Source organism: Oncorhynchus nerka, linkage group LG10 (genome assembly GCF_034236695.1).
Source record: "Oncorhynchus nerka isolate Pitt River linkage group LG10, Oner_Uvic_2.0, whole genome shotgun sequence".
In the NCBI taxonomy this organism is placed as follows: Eukaryota; Metazoa; Chordata; class Actinopteri; order Salmoniformes; family Salmonidae; genus Oncorhynchus; species Oncorhynchus nerka.
Window position 1 is genome coordinate 57,083,938 of NC_088405.1, and position 20,534 is coordinate 57,104,471.

General features: G+C 45.3%; 1 protein-coding gene across 2 annotated transcripts in view; it reads right to left on the bottom strand.

The window, feature by feature from the left end:
* The window catches only part of LOC115135696 (protocadherin alpha-C2-like), a 35,333-nt gene that overhangs the window by 8,733 nt on the left and 6,066 nt on the right, over positions 1-20,534 (bottom strand). The window contains exons 1-3 of one of the 2 annotated variants that reach the window (XM_029670668.2): positions 8,976-11,806; positions 3,630-3,688; positions 366-451 (exon numbers count right to left, since the gene is read on the bottom strand). In XM_029670668.2, coding sequence (XP_029526528.1) covers positions 366-451; positions 3,630-3,688; positions 8,976-11,507 — 2,677 coding nt within the window. In that variant the 5' untranslated portion in view covers positions 11,508-11,806. Of the gene's footprint in view, positions 1-365; positions 452-3,629; positions 3,689-8,975; positions 11,807-20,534 lie in introns of those variants that run through there. The other variant, XM_029670669.2, reaches the window with a different exon arrangement.

The window sequence follows — 20,534 nt, forward strand, 5'->3', positions numbered from 1 at the left end:
ACAACACTCCATCACAACCAAGTTGTGCAGTTCACTTCACCTTTCAAAGTCTGGCCAACAGCCCAGATTTGGTCATCTTGAGACCGCCTCTCATTGGCTCTTTTATTTTGGCAGATTGTGTCGATGTCTGCCATTGGCCCTCATCTAGTCTTTCAAGCATGCTGCCCCTGGAGTCTCAGCGCTAATGCTTAACACTCCTCTGGCGGGGGACTCTAAAAGGTCACCTGCGTGTTTCCCATCTGCCTTCCGTATTCCTATTTATCTGCTGTCATTTCACACCACTGTGTCTGCAGAGCGCCTCCAGCTGGCAGCAGAGAAACTCAGTGTGCGTTTGACCCCCACCCACCCAGGCCAACACATCTCACCTGCGGCGCTGGACACTGTGGGCCAGTTCTGGACCAGCATCCCCTGGGCTCCCTGCATCACTGACGACTCCTCCATATGGACCGAGCTGGAACACAAAACACACATTCACATATGCTCATTAGATACATCCATATTATCCCCTGTTGTATCAACATAGTGGATCTGCATATTTACCGAGCTGAATGTAAAGTAGAGCTTTAGGTCGTAGCATTTCAAAAGGAGCCAGCTGTGTGTACTGGCCCACCAGGTTGTTTAGAGAACTCAAATACAATAAGGTACATAGCATTTGATTTGCCTGAAACCATTGACAATTGTGTGCCATTCAATATTGAAAGTGTATTGTCTCTTTCCATTTCCCTTTTGATCGATCATGTTGATTTAGTCCCAAAATGTTTTGCATGTCAGCGATCAAGTTTTCAAGATAGGGGCCAGATTTCTGTATTTTGAAAGTAACCTATCTTGAAAACTGCATTAATTGTCTTGGCAACCACAAATATGGAGAAGGCCATAAAAACATAGACACACATAAACATGCCCCCTTCTCCCTATACATTCATAATGAATGTAAGGATTGTACATTTGCAGAGGAGCAGCTAGCCCTGACTGCAGACTCTGCAATGCAGCACACAGCAGAGGTGTGTACTCGAGTCACATGTATGATGCCTTGCAACTTGACTTTGACTTTAACAGCAATGACTCATGACTTGACTTGGACTTGAGCCTTTTGACTCGACCTGACTTAATACCCTCCCGAAGCCCAAATATTTAAAATTATGCTATTTAAAAAAGTGAGCAGCACATCAACTCTTCATTTAATGGATTACAGTTTGAATCGGACAGCAGCCAATCAAATTGTGCCAGCTGAGAAAAAGTTGTGCGTGGCAGTGCAGAGGAACGTCGGCGGGTGAATTCAGATGGAGCCTTTGGAAAGATGATACCCAAAAGTATTATTTTCGGACATAAAGACGATGCTGTATCAACAAAAAAACGGATTGCAACTTGCAGAACATGCGGGAAGAAAATTACAGACGGATGCGAAACAATATCCAACTTTGTTCGACATTTGAAGCTGCAAAAAGAACAGTAAGTCGTGGCTAATATAGCTGACAGCTATATAATTTATAACTTTACTAGTGTAGCATGTAGGCTAACGTAACGTTAAATCAATGAGCCTCCACACAGTCAGTCAGTGCAGGAATGTGATCATTGCACCCAAGATTGAGCTACAACTGGCCAGGCAGTTGGTAGCCTAAATCTTGCCTGATGTTACTGCTGTTCCTAGAACCATTGACATACGTTAGCCTACTGTAACCACACACAGAGAGAGAGAGAGATAGTGTGTGTGTGTGTGTTAAGGTTGGGCAAGCCTACATTGCCCGATTGCGCCCCATAGCGATCCTTGATAGTCGATCACTATTGGGGGTGGGGTCTTTCTCATGGCTACCCATGTATTTCCATGGAAATATAACATTTATTTGGAAAGTAATAATACATAGATTTTTTTTTAAACATTCATGATTTGAGTAAATGTAATATGCTAACTATTACTCTTGTTAAAAATATGAAATGGTATTACATTTGGTGAAGAGCACATGATGACTTGTTTAGGACTCGAAACACAAAGTTTAGGACTCGAGACTTGACTTGATACTTGTCGGTCTTGACTTGACACTTGACTCGGACTTGCCTGTCTTGACTTGGGACTTGAGTGTTAAGACTTGAAACTTACTTGTGACTTGTAAAACAATGACTTGGTCCCACCTCTGGCACACAATACTATGCTCTCTCAGCTATATGAACTATATGCCATTCTGCCCTCTGCAGCAATACACATCATCCAGGGAGGGATGTGGGCCTCAGCCTTTAGAACCATTTACATTGGGTTGGTCATTGGGTGATGCTGAGTTAGAGTCTGTTTGGTGAGGGATATGAGCTGAGGGGTACTGAGCGTGGGTGTGTGTGTGGGGTGGGGTGGGGGGCAGAATAGGGGGTCTGGGGTGTGTGTGTGTGTGGGTATAGAATAAGGAGGTGGGGGTTGTGTCTTGGCTGTGTGCAATTAGAGGGGTAGGGGGTGTAAAGGTGAAGCGTTTGAAGGCATTGTTTCTGAAGTGTGTTATTGCGCTGCCATTTTAAACTCAGCTACAGCCAAGATGGTGGATATGAATTATTAATTGAGTCTGTCACCATGACATTATATCCAATTTCTCTGAACAACAGAGAAATCACCACTCCAAAACTCTTAACATCATACTCAAATCCATTAAAAACACACCAGAAAACCAGACTCCAATGAGATACTACACAAAAGGAGAACCTGCACTCTTAGCATATGTAAAATGGCTTAATTGTACACTCTTAGAAAAAAGTTGCTTGGGGTTCCTTCGGCTGTCACCATAGGAGAATCCTTTGAAGAACCCATTTTGGTTCCAGGTAGAACCCTTTTAGTTCCAGGTATAACCCTTTTGTAGAGCCCTTTCCAGAGGGTTCTAAATGGAACCCAAAACAGTTTTGCCTGGAACTAAAAAGGGTTCTACCTGGAACCAAAATGGATTATCCTATGGGGACAGCAGCATAACCCTTTTGGAACCCTTTTATCTAAGAGTGTGTGCAGGGGGAAAGCTTGTGTATGTGAGTGTGTGTGAGTGCTGTTCTGTTCTGAGGTTGAGAAAGCTCCCAGTTCATCAGCCGTTTGTCTTTCACGGTTCCTGGAATGATGATGACCTATATACATTAAGGCAGAGGATAGGAGCAGGACTACTGGGGCCTGGCTGGAACAGCAGGGCTCTGCCCCTCTGTGTGTATGTGTGTTCCCCTTCGGGGTGGCTGACAAGACAGCCAGAGCACAGCTGGCCCAAACGGGGGGGTTGAAGGGGTCAGACACATGTTGAGGAGCCACTACATGTGATGGTAGCTGTTGCTCATCTGATCTGAGAGCTGTCTGTAGTCATGTTATGTTGTCTGCAGAGTGCAGTAGTCTGAGAGTGGCTGCCTCTCAGTCTTTGTTGTGCAGGCATGCATGGTGACTCCAGACCTAAAGCGCTATAAAATGGAGGTAGCATTTCCTACATGTTGGTCACATACTGTAGCAATATTCCTCCAAGCAATTGTTGATGTTTTGGTAAGGGGCAAGGGGCTATATACCAACTCAATGGAAGGTGTGGGATCATACCGGAGAGGTGATGTCCCTGATAAAACTGAGGTGGGGAGGGAATCTTTTTAAGAAGAGTTGAAATCACAAGAGGGCAAGTGAGTAAAGTGCTTACCTCTGCATCCCTGCCCTCAAAGAAGTGGAGTATCGCCAGTCAGCATTTGGGGCCTTCGGCTAAGAGAGAGAGAGAGAGAGCGATAGAGGGGGGAAGGGAGAGAGAGAAGAAGGGAGGGAAAAAAGAGAGGTTAGTTTAATTTCATGCAGAGCCAGGCCAGATATGGTCTCATTAATTAATCATGGTGCACAACCCAGCTCTGCATCCTGATTGGAGCACTGTAGTTCTGGAAGACAGTGTGTCTGCCACTGACATTACACACACACACACACACACAAATACACACACATACTATGGAAGCCGTTTGGGTCTTTGCGTGTCAAAAAATATACACGTCAAATAAAACTATTTGATGCTTCAAATAAACTTGTTGACTAATCAGGACCTGCGTATGACCGCATGTCACGTAAAAATGTAACACGTTCATGAGTTTTTTTACGTAGTTATTACACATCGATTACACTATCATTCCTATTCCAGCGTCCCAACGAGTCACCAATACCTATGCTATGATGCTGGTAAAGTTTTGTCTCGCACACCTGCCGCTGCTGCACGAGCGCAGATCCACTTCCCCAAGCTCTGGACAGTGCAGGTCACAAAACAGCTTGCTAGCTGATGGTTGCAAACAATGTTCTTCCCCAAAAACATAGCAAAACGACATCATCTCTTTCAGTAGCTATAATTAGCTAGCTAACTATCTAGCCAGGTGTCATCATCCAAAATACCCCTGATTTATAAAACAATTCTTATTTGATTCATGTTGGTAGGACCCACCTATGTGAAGCTAGCCACAATAAGATTTAGACAAAGTGGAATTTGCGGTTCACCTTGAAAATAAAAGTATCTCAATGAAAGTGATAAATTAATACAAATAGTGGAATCATGACATAATGGAATAGATCGTGCTAAACGAGGTTGGTATGTTCTTATATACATTCAACAAAATATTATAATTTGTTCATTTGAAACAAATCTGAAATCACACTGAATGTATTAGACTTTAGAATTGCATTGGGTCATACTTATTTCACTGTACAGCCTTACCTATGGATTGTGGATCAACGACATGGGGTATCAGTCTACTCAGTGACACCCAGAGAACATTAGCATCGTAGCTATTATTGCGGGACTCTGAATTTGAGCCACATTTACTGTACCAGTCAACTTACTTTGTGTATTGAACACTATTCCAGAGGAAAATCATACAACTTGGACGTTTTGGAGCCTGATAACTCTGAGGACTTTGTGGGAAAAAGCACTCGGGTACTGAGTAGACTGATACTGTACCCCATTTAACTGATCCCCCAATCCTTAGCTGTGCAGCGCAATGTGAATATCAAAACGCACAATAGGCTGATCAGGGAAGTGATTTTCCACAGTCAAAGTCCCACTATAAACAAATTGTATTATTGGTCACAAACACATATTTAGCAGATTTTATTGCTTGAATTGAATTGCGGGTGTAGCGAAATGCTTGTAAATAAATAAATAAGAGTTATGATGCTAATATTTGCGTAAACTCTTCCCAGTTGTGTTCTGTGGGTGTTACCGAGTAAACTGATACTCCATTTCATTGCTCCACATTCCAACATTCCAACCTCGATTAACATTATCTAGTCTAAATATGTCATTATTCCATCAATTGTAACCTTCAGCATCAATTTCAAATACGGACTTTTATTTTGAAGGCAACACGCAAATTCCACTAATGTGGGTAATCCTTATTGTGGCTAGCTTCACAGCACATACCCCGGCCTGATCAAGCCATACTAGCCAGATAAAGCTAGCTGGCTGCTTATAATGTTAGTTTTGGGCAACAGGTTTAAGTATGGCGGTGGCCCGTTCTTGTAGGTTCATGCTCTACAACATCCGCAGAGTACGACCCTGCCTCACACAGGAAGCAGCGCAGGTCCTAATCCAGGCACTTGTCATCTCCCGTCTGGATTACTGCAACTCGCTGTTGGCTGGGCTCCCTGCCTGTGCCATTAAACTCCTACAACTCATCCAGAACGCCGCAGCCCGTCTGGTGTTCAACCTTCCCAAGTTCTCTCACGTCACCCCGCTCCTCCGCTCTCTCCACTGGCTTCCAGTTGAAGCTCGCATCCGCTACAAGACCATGGTGCTTGCCTACGGAGCTGTGAGGGGAACGGCACCTCAGTACCTCCAGGCTCTGATCAGGCCCTACACCCAAACAAGGGCACTGCGTTCATCCACCTCTGGCCTGCTCGCCTCCCTACCACTGAGGAAGTACAGTTCCCGCGCAGCCCAGTCAAAACTGTTCGCTGCTCTGGCCCCCCAATGGTGGAACAAACTCCCTCACGACGCCAGGACAGCGGAGTCAATCACCACCTTCCGGAGACACCTGAAACCCCACCTCTTTCAGGAATACCTAGGATAGGATAAAGTAATCCTTCTCACCCCCTTAAAAGATTTAGATGCACTATTGTAAAGTGGCTGTTCCACTGGATGTCTTAAGGTGAACGCACCAATTTGTAAGTCGCTCTGGATAAGAGCGTCTGCTAAATGACTTAAATGTTAAATGTAAATGTAAGTAGCTGGCTAGCTAGTTATTTCAATAGGAGAACAACAAGTGTCTACCTAGCTAATACTTACTTACTCACATTGATTCCTAAATCATTGCTAAGAATAATGAAAATGACTGCAAATGACTACGGGTCATTGTTTTCAGGCTGGTTGCATTGATGCTAGCTAAGTACCACGCTAAAGCTAGCTAGACACCCCAGACGTTGCTGATAACGTCTGTATCAAATATATTTGCAAATATTTTTGATCCTGCTCGTTTGATCCAAATCTAATTTCAAATGCTTACACAAACGTTTTCCCATTTGGTCGAACAAATAATGCCGTATTACCAACGCAGTATTGTACAGCTCTTGACAGTGATCGTAAAGGTGGCGCTTGGCTTGCACGTGTAAATTCCGCACACTCAACATTCTATAATAAAATTGTGTTATTTGAGGTGTCAAATGTCAAGCTTATTTGATGCGTCAAATAGTGTTACTTAACTCTTTTGACATGCAAAGACCCAAACGGTGTTGCATAACACATATGCCCTTTCTCAAAGCAATGACTTTGAGAGACACACTGATACACTCTTAGATTCCCTGTATTGCTGTCTGTGTGATAGTTATTCTGTGAGAGGATTTGTGAGTTTGTGTATGAGTCAGTTTATCATATTGGGTGTATGTGTGATTGTGTGTGTGCACGTATGTAAATAAATCTTGGTAAGCCTTGGTAAATGACTGCCTCATCAGTCAGACTGCAGCTGGGCTTTGGGATAATCCAATCAGGAAGAGCCCCTCTGTCACCAGGGCAACCACATCCTCCATCCCCTGCTCAATATGTTGGACCGGGGTTAAAGGGTGGCTCTCCTAGGGCAGTCACACATTATTCAAGTTCATTGATGTTCTCCTCCCGAAAGCTGCTCCCTGTGGGCGTGAGTGCTTTGAATTGATCTCAATAATTAAAGCCTGCAGTTTAGTTTGCTTTCCACAAGGTTTAATGAAGGTTCATAACGGAGCTTCAGAACTTTGGATATGTACACAAATCATAACCACTGACATCAACATCATCAGATCCTTAAGACATCAGACCTGTGGGTAGGTTCCAGTACTGTAGTAGTTTAAGCCTCAGCCCTGTTCAGGAGTCAGCAGGCGCCCCAGATAAAGAGCCTACATTATTAATGTTTTAATCAGTTTAATTCTGAGGGGAGTATCTCCTTCTCTGAGACACAGCCTCTCGGAGCGAATCTAATTTGTGGGTCTGGGAAACAGTGGCTGGAGGTTAATTTCATTTCCACCGCCACTCTTATCTTGCCTCTGCTTATTGTTCCTACACCACTGACTGACTGACTGACTGACTGACTGACTGACTGACTGACGGACTGTCTTGACCCATCCAGGACAACAACATAACCACCAAAACATCCTAAACCAACCGCTGTGGCCTCCAATCTACAGCCTGACAACGTTAAGACAACGTTTTGACCATCAACCTATCCAGCCTCAGAGCAGAGTGCTGAAACAGGAGAGCATCGGAGAGTACGCCAGCCAGCCCATCGGAGCACACAACCCACATGTCTGCTCGTTAGAGTAAACATGAGTTCACGCCAATTAAACAGGGACAGAAATACAACAAACCATAAACAGACATTGTAACATGGCTAACATAACCCGAACGTCCAAGGATTTAAAAAGACATAGCAGCTGAATAACCATTTACACACTCTCAGGAATGTTAATTCCATGAGCTCTACTCTGTTATTCTTATGGAAATTATTTACACCTATTGGAAGTCTTACTGAGGTTAAACAAAAGCCCCATTCAGACCTCAAGCCAGTGGTTCCTTGCTAAAGAACATGTTTATCATCATTGCTGCTGCAGTTCTTAACATTCCAGCCTTGTGGTAAACATGTGCAGCGCCGCGTATTTGTCATTTCCTGTAGCACTCAGCCGTGACTCCTAAGCCACGCTCGAACATGAATGCCAACACTTTCCTACGGCTGCATAGTGCTGCAGTGGAAGAGGGTCTAGAGAGCTGAGACAGTAGAAAAGACTAATAGAGAGAAGTCTGAGTGAGGAGTCCATGTGGCAGACTGGAGAGAAAAGACAGGAAGGATTTTGAGGTTACTGCAATTTAAAGAAAGAAAAAACACAAATATATGCATGCGCGCACACACACACAGATACTGTGCATCCACATTTAAACTGGAGATATCACAGGCACAAAGCCTGACACTGTGAGATACGATGAAGTCAAACACACTTGGACAGAGAATGAGCCAGAGGTAGAGTCAAATTGACCTGCACTGACTGAATATTTGATGACAACATCAAAGTGAAGCTCAAATCCCTGAATCATCAGAAATACAGCAGGACTCCAAAAAGTCTTCCAATCTGACACTAATGCAGTGTGAGCGCTGAGCTGGGTGGAGGAAGAAGCTACACTGTGTAACCAGGGAGAGGAACAAAGAGACACACAAACACTCACACTGGCCAGTCATCAAAGAAACATGTCAAAACTGACACTGTCTCAAGACGTACCAGCACAACAAAACTAGAATATGACAACAAAGCAAAAAAATATGACAACGAACAACTTCAGCTAGAATGTAGAACTACCGAGCATCCAAAGCCCTTCATGTAACAAACAGAATCAAGAACAGTGGTATGACAGAAGGCTGAAACACTCATTTAAGACAGCCAGCACCAACATACAGTAACCAATACATATTAAAGCCTAGTATGTAATCTGGAGAGGTGACAGATTGTGAGACTACTTCTGGAATGCCATGCACGACCTGTCTATAGGTAAAAAATGACGCACCTCTGGACAGACTTGCAATGAAGCATCGGGCATGCTCAGTCTCCTTACAAACCCGCTTCCGCCGGTGAAGAAGCGCTCGGAACCCCAGGTGCCGCTGATGGGCCGGCCTGTGTTGTAGAACATGAAGGTGTCGCTTCCTGAGGTGGCCGTCAGGCAGGTCTTGTAGCAGTAGGTCTTGGTCATGGAGCCATTCCCACGCACCTCAATGTAGTGAGGCTCCACTTTGAGGTCTCTCCGCAGCGCCACATTGTTATTGGGTTGTCCCCCACCACCACCTCCACCCCCAGAACCACCTACTGTGCTGCTGCTCCCGCCATCAGGGGGGGTCTTCTGGGACACACAGCAGGGGGAGCAGGAACCAGGCTGGGTGCAGTAGGCATGGCAGCGCACGATGGCCAGCACCACCACGGTCACCAGGAACACAAAGGTGGTGGCGCTCAGGGCCACGATCAGGTATAGGGTCACATTGGAGAAGAGCAGGGTGCTGTGGGGCCGGATGACCCTCTTGGGGTCAGGGGTCACCTTGGGTGGCACCTCCATGACGGCCACATTGACGGTGGCGGTGGAGGAGAGAGGAGGCTGGCCGTGGTCTCTCACCAGTACAGTCAGGCTGAAGGAGGTGGAGTTATCCTCCAGGACCCTGCGTGTGGTGCGGATCTCCCCTGTGTGTTCATGCACCTTGAACAGGTCCAAGTCTGTGGACTGATCCAACACATAGATCAGCCAGGCGTTGGGACCCGCGTCTGCGTCGTACGCCACCACCTTGGTCACCAGGACGCCAGCCTCAGCATTCTTCAGCACTGTCTCTATAGAGCGTGTGCCGTTGCCTGGAGGTTTGACAATCTCAGGAATGTGGTCGTTCTGGTCCATGATGTAGATGTAGACAGTGGCCACCCTGCTGAGGGGCGGGATGCCCCCGTCCTGAGCTTTGACCTGGAAGTGGAACTCCCTGAGTGACTCGTAGTCAAAGGCGCGCAGGGCGTATGCCTCTCCCGTGTCGGCCTTCACAGATACATAGGAGGTGACGGGGATACCGTGGTTGTTGTCATTGAGGACGGTGTAGGTGATGCGTGCGTTCTCGTTGACATCGGAGTCCTGGGCTTTCACGGTGCACAGCGAGGCCCCGGGGGCATTGTTCTCAGTCACATAGACCGTGTAGGAGGTCTGCTCGAAGCGCGGCGGGTTGTCATTCACATCAGCCACATCCACCTGTATGGTCTTCTGGGAGGAGAGGGGTGGGGTGCCGCCATCAGTGGCGCTAAGGGTGACATTGTAGGCAGCAGTGGTCTCGCGATCCAGGAAGGCGGAGGTGACCAGGGTGTAGTAGTTTCTGAAGGACTTGATCTTGAAGGGCAGGCCCGGCGGTATCTCCAGGTTCACCTGTTTGTTGGCACCAGAGTCCCGGTCTGTGACACTGATCAGGGCCACCACGGTGTCAGCCCGGGCATCCTCCCTCACTGGGCTGGAGAGAGAGGACAGGACTATCTCTGGGACATTGTCATTCACATCCACCACCTCCACCACCACCTTACAGTGGGCTGCCACAGCACCAGGGCCTTTATCCATGGCCTGGATGTACATCTCATAAGAGTTGGTTTCTTCGTAGTCCACAATGCTCCTCACTCTGATCTCTCCCGTGTTGCTGTCCATGCTGAACATCTGTCTGACTCTCTCAGGAGTGTAGCTGCTGAAAGAGTAATAGACCTCCCCATTGGTACCCTCGTCATGGTCTGTGGCATTCAATTTGATGACCAGTGTGTCTTTTGGTGAGTTTTCTAACAATTTGACTTTGTACACTGAGCTGTCAAATACAGGAACGTTGTCATTGGTGTCCAGGACTCGCACATTAATTAGAGCTGAACCGGTTTTTGCTGGTGTTCCGCCATCTGCAGCAGTCAGAATGAATTGGTGGTAAGGCGCCAGCTCACGGTCAAGGGGCTTTTTGAGCACGAGCTCAATGTTCTTGCTGTTTAGGGAGGGCTTGTTGGAATCAAGTGCGAAGTGTTCGTTTGGGCTGAGTCGATACAGACGAACGGAATTTGATCCCACATCCGGATCCAGGGCGTTCTCAATGGGGAAACGAGACCCCGGTAAAGCCGATTCTGCAATTTCCAATTGATACTCGTCACTAGGGAACTGCGGCGCATTGTCATTCGCATCCACAATCTCCACCTCGACATTGTGCACCTCGGATGGGTTTTCAACAAGCACCTCTAAATGTATAAGACAGGTGCTGCTCAAATCACACAGCGTCTCTCTGTCGATTCTTTCATTGACAAGTAATTTCCCATTTTGGGGATTGACATCCACATACCGTTTTCCACTGGTGGTTACCTTTATCTTTCGATTGGAGAGCTTTCGGATATCCAACCCCAAGTCCTGCACAAGATCCCCCACCTCCGCTCCATTTTCTAATTCCTCCTGAATAGAGTACCGTAGTTGTCCAAGTGAAAGGCCACACAAAAAGAAAAATACAACAAAAGAAAGAGCCACATTGTTTCCTATACAGCTACATATCCCCATAACAGCCATTGCAAGCTCATGGGATCCGCAGACGGATTAAACGGATTCCGCCTTTTTAGCTTGCAATACCTCGCCTCGCACCACCGCATTCAAATAGGCTAATTCGTTCCCCGTTAGGTGCAGGAAGAACGGCACGTCCATTCCGTTATCTGTTTGAGTGGATACTTCTCTAATGCATCCATGTTTCTTTTGTCCGTGCTGCCTTTTTCTCTCCTCTGCACGCGGCTGACGGGTGTTTGCCTGCCACTGGTGCTCGGTATCGCCCTCTCTCTCTCTCCTCTTCCCCAATGGTGCAACCGCCCCCTCCCCATCCATGTATCCCCGTCTCTCTCTCAATCCACTGCTTAGTGTGATGGTGTCGGGACAGAGCGTCGGGGGGAGGGGCCGTGTGCTTAAAGAGCGCTGGCTGGATGAATTTCAGCACCTTAAGAGAAGGAACAGCGACTGGATACAACCCCACCAAATCCGTTGACTTCGATTGGTTTTATTTACAGCCATTTACCGTGTGATTGTGCCAATGTATTGTGTAACTACTGTAATGCATCACTCGTTTAAATGGAGATGGAAAACCTACACAGCTGTATGGTTGAAAATGAAATGATTAATGTGGTTGCTCATAATACAGGCTTGCTCCACCAATTATTCCCGAGACCCTTTTTATCATTATACCAAATGTGCAATTACCCCATGCTGCGAAGCAAAACCCTGCAGTCAAATTTTACAACAGGTATCTCAAACGAGGCACGTTCTGGGGACTGTAATTGCCTGACCTCCTTTGTTTGAATTGAAACAGCTGCATGGCGGCTTCCCCTAAAGCGGCTCTCATATTAGCTCTCGACTCTGCTATCGCGCACCCAACACCTCCACATTTTGGCAGGGAACATAACCGAAGCAGATCACGTGCATCGCCCTGACATCCACAACCTTCTCTAACACAAGGATCGCTGCTGTCAGTGCTCGACCCCAGAGTGTCAGCTCAAATAATCACATCTAAAATGCCCGCGGTGTCTCCAATAAGCCCGACTTCTCTTCCCCTCTGTTTCACCACTGTGCACGCAGTACTAGGCAACCCCTAATTTTCTTCATCATCATCCTAATTATCAGCACCATCACTTTTACCATCACCATAACCATCTTCATCGTGCACATCATCATCTTCATGATGCCCACCCACATCATCATGGTCTTCATCAGCATGATTGTCATCATCTTCATCATTGTCTACATGTAACAGCTTTGACACGAGACAGTTCGGGTAATTCTGTCGAGCACGCCCGAGGGACGCTCTCTGTGCATCCATCAACAAAACTGGAGCAAATTCATCTGACACTCTGAAACTGATGACATAAACAGTCTATTCAGAGTCTATTCAGAGTGATGATTGAGTCCTGCACACATGAGTTGGCGAATGGGGAACTTGTGGTAGACCTATGCCTTTTAATGGAAACTTTAAAACGTCTCTACATGTTATAAGACTGGCCGAATTCACTGTAATGATATGGCGTTAAATGCAATATCTTCCTTTCTCATTGGGCAAACTAACATAAAGTAAATATACTGTAATTTTGGAACTTTATTTTTACGTTGGTAAATTGCCAAACACAAACCTGCTCCTTAAGGACAAATGGAATACATAGACCTTATCAACACATTACACAATACAAATATGATTTTTCTACAGAGAAGTAAGAAGCTTGTCTCTGTGGTTAAAATCAGGAGATGACCAGACTTCAAGAGGGAGGGTGTTGTAAAGGTCATGTATTTGCTGAGAGACACTTTGGGCGCTGACATCAGCAAAGTAAATACAGGTGATGCGATACATCACAACTTAGTGCTCGCGCTCTGAGCGGTGAGCGGTGAAGTCAGTTTGTATCAATAGCTTTCGCCGTATCTAACAGGCCGTTGAACGGCTTGCTTGTGTTGCCCACTTTATGAGCTTGTAAGGTTAACAAAAGCCACTGTTTGAAAGGCACTGTTTACTTGACTTTTGATGATGGAATGTGTGTGTGCATGCGTGCTCGAGAGAAAGAGAGAGACCGGTTTGAAAGCCCATTATCTGCAACACAGGCCCATAGACCTGTCAATCTAAACCCAGGTGGGTCTATGCATTAGTGAAAACAGATCACTCGCAGAGAATCAGAGGATCTTGGGACATGGGTGAAATTCCAGCAGTAGGCAGGGGATTGCAGACCACTAATTCACTGAGCAGCCATATCCGTAGTCCTCTCTCCACATGCCAGGGAAACCCCACATCCCCAAACCCCACATCCCCAAACCCCACATCCTAATGACACATCCCTGCCCTCATCACAAGAAGAGGAAACGAGATATCTGAGCTGAACTCTCAAAGGAATACTGAGTGGAAAGTTTACATAGACAAATCTAACATAGCCAATCAATTCTAGAGATTATGTTGCTGCACACCAGCAACGTACCCTTACATATCATGCCATGTTACCTTGTTGGATACTGAAAAGGGGAAAATAACACCTGGAATGTCTCCACTGAGAAAATGTGTATAGTTTCCCAACCTTACACTCACAAAGAAGGGTTTTCCTGCTGTGGACTCTGAAATATCTCAGCTTCACTCTGTAAATATACAATAAACCCTTCCTAGTGACTCAGGAATGGCAGGTCCCTGAACATATATTTGTTCTAATATCCTGGGGCCTCATTTGTAAACGTTGCCATTTTAAACAACATTTCTGAAAAGACTGCAAGCACAAAAATATTTATAAACTTGGCGCACTTCGTACATACGCGCACATTAACCGTTATAAATCAGACCTGTTGTAAAATTGTGAACGAACATGATAACTCCGGCTGAATAACGCCCATTACGGTGACAATAAAGTTCTGATTTGCTGTAGGCTATCTAAAGTGGGCTATCTAAAGGAAATAGCAATCGTGAACTTGATCAAATGTCGTTGGAGATGTTGGCAGAATGTTTTCTTGTGACTTGCTGTGTCTGACCGTTTCCGAAAGACAAAAACAACTGCAAATTGTTGTGGACCTGGAAAAGGGTTGTTGAATTCAAACGTTTTGCATTTACTTTTTCCCGAACCTGAATATGCTGTGGAGCCTAACATTTAAACTATAAGCTTCGGATCAGATCGCAAAGAACAACATACTTGAAATAGCGTATATATTAACTGCAGTCTGTGAAGTGGGTCCAATTAAATGAGAGATGGGACAAATGGTAGCCTATCCTCACTTTTTATTTTATTTTTTTATTTTATTTGTATTATCACTATGCCCCCCTCATGCAGTAGTTACATAAGAATTTGTTCTTAACTGACTTGCCTGGTTAAATAAAGGTAAAATTAAAAATAGCAAGGATAAAGTTATTTGACATGTTGATATACACTTCATCTGGATAGATAGTACTTTAAACATTATACATCGTGTTTTCATTTTTTTTTACTATTACGGAACATGAACTTTTAAAACCACCCCTCAGCTACTCTCACAGTCCATCTACCTATTTCCATAGACCACCCTCATTTGATTTCCATCTACCATGTATTTTTCAACGTTTGCGGGAGGATAAGCACATTCTCAGGTCAAGTTCAGTTTTTATAAATGCCAATATTTGCGTGAAAACTGGCGCAAGCATGTTTTGGTGCATATTTTGTGCATACACAACGTTTGATGAGAAACTCCTGCTTCTCATCAACAGGAGCCAGAAGCTATCTGACGCAGACAGAGCGACAAGGTGAGAGGCAAAGAGAGTGACATGGACAGTTGGGTAGGAAGACAGAAGAAAATAGTACACAGATAGACAGTGTGTGAGAGAGATATGGAAATTGTGAGTAAAAGAGATGCTGTAGGTACTGCTATAAACATACATATTCTTTGTATGAGCCAGTATTAGAGAGCGAAAGAAAGTGAGAAAGAGAAAGATGGGGAGTGAGAGAGAGAGATGGAGAGAGAGAGAGAGAGAGAGAGGGAGAGAGATGGAGAGAGAGAGAGAGAGAGAGAGAGAGAGAGAGAGAGAGAGAGAGAGAGAGAGAGAGAGTTGGGCTGGTATGGGAGACCCAGTCCTTGTCTTTATCATGTGTTTTATTTTGATAACTTGTGCCTTTTGTTAATGTGTTATTTCTGTTTACTATCAATTGCTTTACACCATTAGGTAGCTCCTCTCTTGTCAATAAAGCTTATTTGAATTTGGACCAGAGAGCGACATAAAGATTAGTACAGGGGAGGACACAGAACAGTGAGCAGGAGGAGAGGGGTCTGTCTAAGTGGGAAAAAAGGCTGATGGCACAACTCCACTCCCCTTCATGTTGACACAACATAATGATGACATCTGAACCCTAGACAGTGGTGTATTCTATTTGGCATCTGACCTCACACCCAACACGGACGGGACACCGTTGTTCAGACATCTCTCTCTGAGGATCCTTGTTTGAGCTCCTCTCCTGACCTCCTCGCTTATGTAAGTGTGCTGGATTTCAGCTGAGGTGCACTCAATTGAGAGAGCAGACAGACAGCCTCCACCACAGCACAGCAGAACAGTGCCCTCGGCAAGGGCAACTGCGGACACACAACCAGCCTCAGGCTCCACTGCAACAGGGACACTAAAGACAAACCATCTCTTTCTAACTGCACTCAAAACGGCATCTCCCTCGTTCTACTCCTCCCTTTATCAGACACCATCCCCCCACTCGTTCCAATTATTTATCCATCTCTCTCTCTTTCCCTCCTCTCTTGTTCTCAAGCTGCGGCCGGAGACTGATGTTGCCTCCAGCTGAAGCTTTTGAGCACAGAAACAGCATGACTAGATGTGACAGTGGGTGCCCTCTAGTGTCCATGACTCACTGCAGTATTATATGAGTTCCCAACATTGTGCACATTTCATAGTGCCTGCTGATTTCTTCCTTGTCCATCCCAACACCTCAATATGTTAGAGGAGCAAGTCAGGTCTATTCATTTCTAAGTCTGTGTCATGATATACTGTATCTACATTAAGCAGGTGACAATTGACTTGAAGCTTAGCCATCAACTACACCCTTACCCATGCTCCTATGGCTTGAGAGATTGGTTTGTCTTTAGTACAATAACCTGAACAGTACAACACTAGCTGGTGGTGGACTTTATACAAGGAGCAATCCTGCCATTCACAGAATATGAGGCAGCAGGTGAATGTAACTGTTGCATTTCAGAAACTTGCATCATATCATCTCCAAGGTCAATTAGTTGTGTATGACATAGTAATGGAAACCAGGAAGGCTTGAGTCAGAGAATGACTGCTAATTTGTGTCTGTGTCTCTGTGCCAATGCACAAACATATCTACTGTACATCTTACTACACCCTGTTTCCGTCCTGGAGCTCTGAGCTATGAATGATAATCCCAACTCTCCTCCCTTTGAACTCTGATCCAGTTCCAGAGCTGTTGGAGCGGGCTGATGACCTCACTGCCCTCCTCTGTGCATTCTGGTGTAATCAGACGGCTCTGGGCGATGGCTGATGACCTCACTGCCCTCCTCTGTGCATTCTGGTGTAATCAGACGGCTCTGGGCGATGGCTGATGACCTCACTGCCCTCTGGGCGATGGCTGATGACCTCACTGCCCTCCGGTGTAATCAGACGGCTCTGGGCGATGGCTGATGACCTCACTGCCCTCCTCTGTGCATTCTGGTGTAATCAGACGGCTCTGGGCGATGGCTGATGACCTCACTGCCCTCCTCTGTGCATTCTGGTGTAATCAGACGGCTCTGGGCGATGGCTGATGACCTCACTGCCCTCCTTTGTCCATTCTGGTGTAATCAGACGGCTCTGTGCGATGGCTGATGACCTCACTGCCCTCCTCTGTGCATTCTGGTGTAATCAGACGGCTCTGGGCGATGGCTGATGACCTCACTGCCCTCCTTTGTCCATTCTGGTGTAATCAGACGGCTCTGTGCGATGGCTGATGACCTCACTGCCCTCCTCTGTGCATTCTGGTGTAATTAGACGGCTCTGGGCGATGACTGATGACCTCACAGCTCCTCCTCATCAGCTGCAGCCAGAGTATCCTCTCTCTGCTCTGACTCACTGATCCAAATGGGTCAAGCATCTCCAGCAACTCTCACACGCTCACACTGAAACTGTGACTAATATCACACTGAGCATGGGAAGCCATAATAATTCCTAGAGAAACACTATTTTTCCACACATGACGAGGTGCCTTAGCCTATCATTTTAATATTTTCCTTTTGTTAATTTGACCTTTATTTAACTAGGCAAGTCAGTTAAGAACAAATTCTTATTTACAGTGACGACCTACACCGACCAAACCTGGACGACGCTGGGCCAATTGTGCGCCGCCCTACGGGACTCCCAATCATGTCCGGGTTGTGATACAGCCTGGAATCGAACCAGGGTGTCTGTAGTGACGCCTCAAGCACTAAGATGCAGTGCCTTAGACCACTGCACCACCCGGGAGCCCTTATAATGTGAACGAGTGAGAAATTCCTGACTTATACACTACCGTTCAAAGTTTGGGGTCACTTAGAACCTTCCTTGTTTTTGAAAGAAAAGCACATTTTTTGTCCATTTAAAATAACATAACATTCAGCAGAAATACATTGTAGACATTGTTAATCTTGTAAATGACTATTGTAGTTGGAAACGGCTGATTTTTTATGGATTATCTACATAGGCGTACTGAGGCCCATTATCAGCAACCATCACTCCTTTGTTCCAATGGCACGTTGTGTTTGCTAATCCAAGTGTATCATTTTAAAAGGCTAATTGATCATTAGAAAACCCTTTTGCAATTATGTTAGCACAGCTGAAAACGGCTGTTCTGATAAAAGAAGCAATAAAACTGGCCTTCTTTAGACTAGTTGAGTATCTGGAGCATCAGCATTTGTGAGTTCGATTACAGACTCAAAATGGCCAGAAACAAATAACTTTCCTCTGAAACTCATCAGTCTATTCTTGTTCTGAGAAATGAAGGCTATTCCAGGTAAGAAATTGCCAAGAAACTGAAGATCTCGTACAACGCTGTGTACTACTCCCTTCACAGCACAGCGCAAACTGGCCCTAACCAGAATATAAAGAGGAGTGGGAAGCCCGGTGCACAACTGAGCAAGAGGACAAGTAGAACATGTGCTTTCCTTTCAAAAACAAGGACATTTCGAAGTGACCCCAAACTTTTGAACGGTTGTGTTTGTCTGTGGTTGAGAATCCTCTGTCATGTCATTTTGTCAACAGTTACTGTTATATCGTGATTGAGAGACAGTGAGTACACTGTAACCTTAATATTGTGAGTCAACAATAAATGACAAAATAAATGTTCCTCTGTGAGGTCATTGACACACTGACTGATTTCCCTTTGTGATGGTTAAGAGAACATCACATCACATACAAAAAAATAACCTCTACAAATCATGTCAAGCACTGATGGTTTCTAATGGATACATCTCTTGGCTGAGTAAGACAGGTCAAATACAAGCCTCCTACAGACTCTGCCAGAGAAAACTCCCATCATCCCACCTTCCACTACCACCAGTACACCAACAGAGGGCGCCAGTGGACAGCTGGTGCAAGCAGGCTCACACACATCTCAGTTTAGCTTGGTCTGCCACCTGCAGCCCTCAGCAGAAACATACCAGCCAAGCCATTCAGAGACGGACTGATAAAAACACCAGATTATTATTGCCTGGGCAGCTATAGCCATGCATAAGAAATAACATACTGTACATCTTAGAGAAGACAAGGACATGATTAGAAACACGTCACATTTGTTTTACTTCACCTTTATTTAACAAGGCAAGTCAGTTAAGAAGAAATTCTTACTTACAGTGACGGCCTAGCAGAAGGCATAAGGCCTCATGCGGGGACGGTGGTCTGGGATTGAAAAAAAAAAAAATATATATATATATATATATACAAATATAGGACAAAACATACATCACGACAAGAGAGACAACACAGCACTACATAAAGAGAGACCTAAGACAACAACATAGCAAGACAGCAACACATGACAACCCAGCATGGTAGCATCACAACATGACATCAACATGGTAGCAACCCAACATGGTAGCAGCACAAAACATGGTACAAACATTATTGGGCACAGACAACAGCACAAAGGGCAAGAAGGTAGAGACAACAATACATCACGCAAAACAGCCACAACTGTCAGTAAGAGTGTCTATGACTGAGTCTTGATTGAAGAGATTGAGAAAAAACTGTCCGGTTTGAGTGTTTGTTGCAGCTCGTTCCAGTAGCCAGCTGCAGTGAACTGAAAAGATGAGCGACCCAGGGATGTGTGTGCTTTGGGGACCTTTAACAGAATGTGACTGGCTGAAGAGGTGTTGTATGTGGAGGATGAGGGCTGCAGTAGATAACTCAGATAGGGGGGATTGAGACCTAAGAGGGTTTTATAAATAAGCATCATCCAGTGGGTCTTGCGACGGGTGTACCAGAGATGACCAGTTTACAGAGGAGTATAGAGTGCAGTGATGTGTCCTATAAGGAGCATTGGTGGCAAATCTGACGGCCGAATGGTAAAGAACATCTAGCCGTTCGAGAGCACCCGTACCTGCTGATTTATAAATTATGTCTCCATAATCTAGCATGGGTATGCTGGTCATCTGAATCAGGGTTAGTTTGGCAGCTGAGGTGAAAGAGGAGCGATTACGATAGAGGAAACCAGGTCTAGATTGAACTTTAGCCTGCAGCTTTGATATGTGCTGAGAGAAGGACAGTGTACCGTCTAGCCATACTCCAAAGTACTTGTATGAGGTGACTATCTCAAGCTCTAAACCCTCAGAGGTAGTGATCACACCTGTTGGGAGAGGGGCATTTGTCTTACCAAACAACATTACCTTTGTTTTGGTGGTGTTTAGAACAAGGTTAAGGGTAGAGAAAGCTTGTTGGACACTAAGAAAGCTTATTTGTAGAGCATTTAACACAAAATCTGGGGAGGGGCCAGCTGAGTATAACAATGCATCATCTGCATATAAATTGATGAGGGAGCCACATACTTGAAGAGATATCCAGGTATGTATCTGTATGTATGTATTATCATCCATCCATCC